Source organism: Xenopus laevis, chromosome 2S, assembly GCF_017654675.1.
Source record: "Xenopus laevis strain J_2021 chromosome 2S, Xenopus_laevis_v10.1, whole genome shotgun sequence".
Lineage (NCBI taxonomy): Eukaryota > Metazoa > Chordata > Amphibia > Anura > Pipidae > Xenopus > Xenopus laevis.
Window position 1 is genome coordinate 23825172 of NC_054374.1, and position 8641 is coordinate 23833812.

Sequence of the window (8641 nt, forward strand, 5' to 3'; positions counted from 1 at the left end):
CCTGGGGTTATACTTAACATAATACTACTATTCCTCATTCAAGAGATCCTGGTATCAGAGCTGGACCAGGCTGGCCGGTCGGCTAGAATGCCCTAGGCAGCCCAGTCGGTCCCACCTTGCTCACTCCTATGTGTACACTATCGTTTGCACTGTAACGTCACACATGCATGCTTGTTCACACTGTGACATCATCAAAGAGTGTGGTAAGGTATGAAGATCCAAATTATGAAAATATCCGATATCCGAAAAACCCCAGGTCCCGAGCATTCTGGATAACAGGTCCCATACCTATATAGGGGACCAGAAAAGTGTTTTTCATGTTAGAAAAAGAAAATGTTAAATTAATGCATTAGTGATTTTTTACAAAACAATAGAATACAGTTATTGGTTTATTCAGCAGTTTATTCAGTAGCTCTGTGCACGTATATACTTAGAGGCATATTCATTAACAATCCAATGTTTATTTTTTCCATGAATCGCTAAAAATTTGGTTTTACTATATTTCTTTCAAACTCTAAAAATTAAAGATTTATTATGTGTTAAAAACCCACGAAAAACGCTAATACAAAAATTCACCAGGTAAAAGTTATCGACTTCCCATAGACGTCCATGGGAGCTGTCCTACTGGACCATTTTTAATCAATTCGGACATCTGTCGGTTATAGGATTTTTTTCTAGAGGTTATACATTCAACTTTTCTTACACATGAAAATAAATTGCGGAGAATTTTATAGCAGAGGTGGAATGAGTGACTTGTCCTCTTGAAGCGGCAAAATCCTAAAAGAAAGAAAAAATGTATAAGAGATTTTTAAATGCACAAGTATAGTGCCTATGCATTTCCAAACTAGGGTGCTAATTTACTGGGGGGGGGGGTCAGAGGGGATTAAGATATTAAACACTATTGTGGCTATGTAATAAAGTATAAGTAAACCTTTAAAATAAGTGAATGTAAAATTGATGAGGGGGCTATTCTATGCACTTTTGTAATTTACATTCATTATTTATTTTGTTTTTATTCCAAGATATTAAAGCATACATGTACTGTTAATATGAATGAATTTTGTAACAACAGCGCCACCTGCTGGTCAGTTTCCCACCAGTCTGACCACCAAGTAGTCAAGGAAGTTGTCAGGAGAAAGAAAGAGGCTGCTCTGATGTTCTTCTGCTTAGGAAAGATGTAAGAGGTTTCTAATTTTTTGCCTAAGCAGAATTACATCAGAGCAGCCACTTAGACTCATACAAGGTTTTTGTCCACAATGCTTCTGTCCCATGGGAGTTGCAGCTCTTGGAATGACACACATTAGCTACAGTAATAGCATCTATGAAATATCAGGTATTCTGAATATTCAGACACTGGACCCGTCTGTTCTTTAATTTGTTGCTTTGCATATGGTGTGTGTGTGAAACTCCAAAGTTGCCATGTTTTTATGGATAACCCTTATGTGAATAAAACACAGAAGGCACATAACACATTAGTGATTTGTGCAACTTACTTTCTTTTCCAGCTGTTCTTACTCATGCTTCTTGTGTTACTTGTGATGTCTGTGTTTTTTGCCGAATTTCCTGCCACCTCCATGATGTTTGCCTATTTTCTTCATTTTATGGTGGTTCTTCCCACCATGCCTATTCTTATGATGTTTCTTTTTGCCTAGTTTCTTCATTTTATGGCCGTTCCTCCCACCATGCCAATTCATTTCTTCAGTTATCACATGTGTTCCACCGGATGGAGGGGGAACTTCTACTATTCCTTCATTCTTAGATACTGGTTGGTTCATGGATGAAACCATTATTTTTTTAATGACTGTACTTCCACTTCCTTGCAAGGTACTGGCAGGCTCTCCATGAAAGGTTGAAACACGTTGTACTCCTGTCTGAAAGGTAGCAATGGGCTGTAGCCCTGTACGAATGGCTGTGACATCAACAGGCTGTAGCCCTGTATGAAAGGTAGCAATGGGCTGTAGCCCTGTACGAATGGCTGTGACATCAACAGGCTGTAGCCCTGTATGAAAGGTAGCAATGGGCTGTAGCCCTGTACGAATGGCTGTGACATCAATAGGCTTTTGCCCTGTATGAAAGGTAGCAATGGGCTGTAGCCCTGTACGAATGGCTGTGACATCAATAGGCTTTAGCCCTGTACGAAAGGTAGTAACAGTCTGTAGACCTGCATGAAATAAAATGTTAATATCAATGTGTATGGCCCAAAAGCTCTAAAATAATGGACAGCTCAATCTAGTCAGTGGCTGACTCAGGATATGATTCATAAAGCTTTACCAAAAATTTGGTAAAATCCAAATAGATCATCTACTGCCCCCTGGTGTCCAGCAAGTGAACAAGGTGCCATGGCCAGATGGAATGAGAGATTTGTTTGGTTTTAGACAGGCCTCTATTTTCTCAGACTCTCTTTCATCAGGTATGGTGCCTATGGATTGGAGGAAAGCTGATGTGATCCCAATATTTAAAAAGGGATTACCATTTCAGCCTGGCAATTATAGGCCTGTAAATTTTGGCATCTGTTGTGGGCAAATTATTTGAAGATTTGGAGGGATGACAATAAAAATGTTGTCCTAGTGAATGGCATTATGAGCAGCTATCAGAATGGCTTTATATAGCATAGGTTAAGACAAATGTGATTGTTTTTATGATGAGATACTGTAAGTTAGATGCTGGACACAAGGGGGCAGTAGATGATCTATTTGGATTTTACTAAAGCATTTGATACAGTGCCCCAGAAAATGACTGCTTTCTAAACTAAGGGCTGTTGGGCTTAAAGGAACAGTATCACCAAAAAATTAAGTTGTCTTAAAGTAATAAACGTATAACGTTTCTATAAACAAGCTGCTGTGTAGCCATGGAGGCAGCCATTCAAAGCTGAAAAGGAGAAAAGACACAAGATACACAGCAGATAACCTATAAGCTCTGTTGTCCATAATGGGATTTTCAGAAGTTATCTGTTATCTACTGTGTATCCTGTGCTTCAATGGCTGCCCCCATGGCTACACAGCAGCTTATTTATATAAACTATAGTAGTATTTCTGAAGCAAACACACAAATGTTACCAGTAGAGGGCAACAGTACATTATATTGTCATCCCTTAATTTTTTGGTGTTACAGTTCCTTTAATGAGGACATCTGCACATGAATAGGAAACTGGCTACAGAATAGGATACAGAGGGTGGTTAATGAGATTCTTAGTAGGGTCCCTCAGGGCTCTGTATTGGGTCCAATTTTATTTAACTTGTTCATTAATGACTTAGGGGAGGGTATTGTAAGTAATATATCAGTGTTTGCAGAAGACACAAAACTATCCAGCCCAATTAATTCCATCCAGGATGTGGCACCTTGTAACACGATCTTGACAAACTGGCAATCTGGGCAGCTAAGTGGCAAATGAGATTCAATGTTGATAAATGTAAAGTCATGCATCTGGGATGTAAAAATATCCACTTATACCTTGTAGATGATAAACTTGGCTGTAGCAAGCAATGCCAGTCAGCAGCATCAAGGGCAAATAAAGTCTTGAGTTGTATTAAAAGGGGCATTGATGCCGTATAGTTTTTGTCTCCAGCACTCAAATGTGACATTATTGAATTAGAGAGGGTACAGAGAAGGGCAACTAAGCTGTTAAAAGGTATGGAAAATCTTAGCTATGAGGAAAGACTGGCCAAGTTGGGGTTGAGTCGCTTAAGGGGTAATATGATAACTATGTATAAATATATAAGGGGATCATATAATCTCTCTAATGCTTTATATACCAATAGGTATAAGTATTTTACAAATTTGTATCAAGTGAAACAAATAACAAAATACCAGCTGCTAGAAAGTTGCTACAGCTCCTGCTTTTTATGTGTTTTGTTGGGGGTTGATGGTTGGAGCGCTCTGGGTTACTAGACCAGTTACACCATTTATTTCATTATGGCTTGAAAAACACATTAAGGGGGAATTGAAGCCCTTCCTCGTGGACCATTTTCTCCTGCTTATATGCACTGGGCTATTAATATACACCACATAGCACTCAGTACTTCTTATAAACCATAACTGGGCTGGTTAGATCTAAGGGGGGCTTTCTTGTATCTGTCATGGCTAACTTAAAAAAGTCATATAGTGTGGATCCCTGGATATAAGAGCCAAACAAAAACAAAAAAGGCTTGGAAATATATAGTCAAATGTGTCTATGAGATGATTGAATTCAGAGAAACCTAAAAAAAATAATGGTTCCTTACCTTTAGATTGTCCTTGGGCCAAGCCCAAAATCAGTAGAAAAGGTATGCACAGGAACCTGTGATACATCGTCTCCATCTCAGCAGAATGAAAAGAATAATATCTAACGTATCACCATGACATTTATAGAGCCGCATACTGTTTGCCTATAGACAGTCAATCACAAATGTATTTACAGAGAATCATGCACCAAACTTGGGACCTGCCAATGTTAATCCAGAATGTTACCTGCTATTCAGGCACAAAGAATGTTGGACTAATATGAATATACAGTAAGGGTAGCAGACCCCAGAGCTGCTGTATGAACTGGGGGTAAGATTCTGTTCTCCCTACACATCTGCAAAAGGTGGGGGGAAGCCAGGCAAATATATTTCTGGAAGCACAGGGTGGCAGTTCTACACCCCTTTTTTGGAATTTCATATAATAAATGGAAAAGAGTATTTGGGTTCTTTATTCAAGGCCCCCGTCTCTATGATATTGACTTAATAGATCAGGACTTCCTTAAGTTTACATTGCCTCCCTCAAGTATAAAATTGTTTATATGAATTGTTTTAGCCATGAAGCTCCAAATTGACTGCTTAGGAACCCATGGACTGGATTCCTCCTGTTTGGGGCCTTCACTACAAAATCACATTGTAATGCATATACTCCGATTAGGGATGTTCTGAATGGATCATTCTTGGATTTATCTGAATAACGAATCATTGGCAAATGATTTTGCTGAATATCAAATAGAATCTGAACCATAATTGACACATTTACTGTAAATGGAAACAAAATCTCCCCAAATTATAGTCCCCCATAGTAACCAATAGCAAATAGCTTTGATCAGTCTGCCATAAGTTACTACAATTGTCAGTTACTACATTGTTAGTTGGGTGCCTGTATATATGGGTGCAAGCACCTGGAGGCTTTATTTATTCTCATATACACATGTACATAAGTATTCCTGGTTATAAGTGTTCTTCAATGGAAGAGATAGTTTAAACAAAACATTTATTTACAAAGCTATTGACACCTATCTACAGAAATAATACATATACAAAACAAGTTACACTACACAGAATGTATATTTACAAAGAAAAGTACAAATATGAATATGTTGGATCTGAATCCACTGCCTCCCTTATACTCATCCTTCCACTGGGTCTGGCATCTGTGTCCTCACTCCAGGAACTCTCCGACTCACTTAAAGGAACAGTAACACCAAAAAATGAAAGTGTTTTAAAGTAATGAAAATATAATGTAAAAAAAATATATAATGTAAAAAATCCGGATACATTTTACTCCTTGCTGCATGTTGCACTAATGGCACATTTAAGTTCAGAAATTGCAGTTATATGTCAAGGAAATAAACACCAACACACTGTTGGTGTGATTTAACAATGTTCAGTTTAGAATTTTTGCTGCTATTTGATTTCATGCCACAATCTGATTTTTTTTTTTTTTTTTTTTAGCAAAAACTGAATTAAAATTAGGGTTTCAAAAAACTGAAATAAGTAAATTTGGAATGTAAAACTTTAGAAACTAAAAGCTGTTAAGTTCATGTAGTCAATCGTAGCAGTTAGAGGCCAATGAAAAAAAAGTTTTAAAACATTTTTTGACCAATTTTAAATAACAAATTTGCATTATTTTATCCATATTTTTTTATCTTAGGATATTTTAATAAGCAACCAACTGAATGATAAAAAAATAGGTTTATTTGAAGTAGAATGAAACTCTAATATTTATACTCTGGGACTTGTACCTTCTTTAATGTTTATCTGCTTTAATGTGAAATGTGATGCATATATGTCTGATGAATTTTTCTTATTTCTCTAGGCTCTCACTCATTGGTGGGATTTTTAAAGATGCAAAGATTTATGCTGTTCACATTCCATGCATACATCACTTACACTTTCCACTATGGGAAGGCTTTCTGGATATCAGATCAGGGTAAAATAATACCTCAAGGCTAACTCAAGTTGCCTAGTCATAGGACTTTCTCACTGTGTGTAGCCCTTTCATAGAGTCACCTATTTGGTGGTGGGGAGACAGTCTTCAGAATTGTAAAACAGCAGTTCTTCTTTCCTCCCTGATGCCTGAGGTTGCACTCCCCTCTTACCCTTTTCCTATATAAGTTAACAGGGGTTTCTAATTATCTACACTTGGTGAGGTGCAACCAAAACACTATGCTGAAATATTTCTGGCAGACAGGTCCCCCTGTAACTGGAAATCTGATTCCTCTGTAGTTATGCCATTGAGTTTAAATTGGCTAAACCTTGCATGCTGTTCCATCAATCTCCCTTCCACCTCCTAGTTTTCCGTCTAAAATTTTTAGTGCAGCCTCAGCAAGTGTTCACCAAGAGCAAACTCCCTTGAGTAGTCATCCCCATCATGATATACTGTACTAACCCCTGTAGGTACCATAAACATGGGCTCAATTAAAGCAGCACATGATTGATAATACTCGCAGAACATGAGGTAGTTCAATAAATGCCAGGTACAATCACAGGTTTACCAGTAATAGACAGAATGGCATCACTGATGGAATAGTAGGGGAAGTTCAAGTATACACCTTCCAGGTTGTCAGTACCTCATTTGGTCTGGATCCCTACAGTAGACGTGGAACAGGTATAGAACAATATCCAGTTTCCTTTGTCAGTACTACGGTCCCTTCACTACAGGCAAAGCAGAGCCTGTGGGAGAGCTACTCCCGTCTATACTCCTTAGTGGAACTCAAAGCTGCTCTTGTTAACTAATGCTCACTGACTCACTCCTAGAGAGCGATATATCATTGGTTATCCTGCACACTAGCTAACCTCATTCACAGGGTCCCTGTTCCCTGACTTCTCTAAAGGGGTTGTCCTTTTAGGGCCCAACATTTCTAGGGCTTTGTTGACTCCAGGCTCAAGGGAACATCCACCAGATCAACCACTGTAGGCCAAAGAGGAATGACCTCCCCCTGCCAAGCACTATGTTAGAGCGAGGCAGGATATGTTCATCAACCTAAGGGCCATTAAACTGGGTATGCAAAATAAGTATAAATGGTTCCATGGGTTTTAACCCATCAACAAGGAAATAAGGTATACAGTATGTAGGGAATGAAGCCTTAGATGCCATGATCCCATGGGTTTCTACACATCTATTATATTATCATATGGTAATGGTATAAGCGTGTGCAGCTAGGACATCGTAGCATCATAGTAACTTGTATGTTGTTGCCTTCAAAGCAGTCTGTAGTCCTTAGTGTATCATATAAGGGATGAAGCCTAGGCATGTGCATCTAAAGAGTTTTCTGCAGGAGAGCAGCTCCCAGTCTACATTTGACATCTGAGCTAATGGTTGCTAATATTCTTTACCATCTGATATACTTCTACAATAGCTCTGCCCATGTTCCAGCCCCTAAATTATAGGGCGTATGCATTGTCTGTCACATTAATAGCTACAGTAATTATTTTTTTACAACAAAGTCAGGATATGGAGCCAAGTAAAGGCATTTGCTAATATGGTTGTAATTATTATTTGCTGAGGTCTTTATAAGATTGTGTGTCAGTGAGAGCATTAACTATGATTATTACTTAACTCAGTTGATCATACTGACCTTTTAACTCATTTACAAAGAGGGAGTGGTGTTCATTGCTGCCACACAGCTGTTCCCTCATTGCTCTTTCTGGACCTTTTATTATATTATGATTATTATCATTATCATTTATTTCAATACTGTCAACACAATTGCGCAGACCTCCCCAGAAATTGCTAATCAAAATTACATTCACTAGGGTCAGTTTTAATCAGAAGCCAATTAACCTGACTGTATGTTTTTAGGGTGTGGGAAGATAATAGAGGACCTGGAGGAAACCCATGGGGAGAACAAACAAACTCCTTACAGAAAAATGCTCTGCTGAAAAATTAACTGCGGGACAAAGTGCTGCCTATTAGCAGCATTAAACAATCTGCGTAATGTGCAGAATGACTTAAATATGCACAGGTTTAGTAAAAGTTAGTAGTGCAGGGTCTTTTAATTACTAGTTGGGTCTCTGTGTGGGGAGTAGTGTGGGGGTCTTGGTGTTAGAGATTTGGAATAGGAATATAGGAATAAGGTGCAGACCAGTTTTGCAAGGCTTGCCATTTAAGAAATTTGTACTGATAATCAGGTCTGCCATTAGAAATCATCACAACATTTTCTGGCCACCACCACCCCACAGTACAAAGGCCACAAAGACGTGTGGTCAAAAAATAACCAGTTTATATATGGGCCATTGGTGATCAGGCCCCCCTACAATTCAGAAAACAATGGTGCCAGGGCCCCATAAACATTAAAAGACATTAATGCCGGGAACCCTTTACATAAAAAAACCTATTGGGTTAATTGGTGTCCAGAAGAACATAATTGGTGGCCAATAAGAACATTGGTGTTCAGTGGAACTTACCTTTAATGTTC

At 38.4% G+C, this 8641-nt stretch overlaps 1 protein-coding gene across 2 annotated transcripts; it reads right to left on the bottom strand.

Annotated features, from left to right (window-relative positions):
* Window positions 1-384: 384 nt before the first annotated feature.
* On the bottom strand, window positions 385-4326 carry sgp.S (skin granule protein S homeolog). Of its 2 annotated transcripts, NM_001101745.1 has the most exon segments (4): window positions 387-777; window positions 1494-1963; window positions 2030-2161; window positions 4221-4300. In NM_001101745.1, coding segments are annotated over 3 exon segments (642 nt in total). In that variant the 5' UTR covers window positions 4297-4300; the 3' UTR covers window positions 387-777; window positions 1494-1529.
* Window positions 4327-8641: the final 4315 nt, after the last annotated feature.

Excerpts from the sequence above, each read along its gene's own strand:
- sgp.S (XM_041582961.1), bottom strand. The coding sequence starts at position 4,296 with ATGGAGACGATGTATCACAGGTTCCTGTGCATACCTTTTCTACTGATT. Across the intron at positions 2,162-4,220 it reads GGCCCAAGGACAATCTAAAG|GTCTACAGACTGTTACTACC; the intron begins GTAAGGAACCAT and ends TATTTCATGCAG.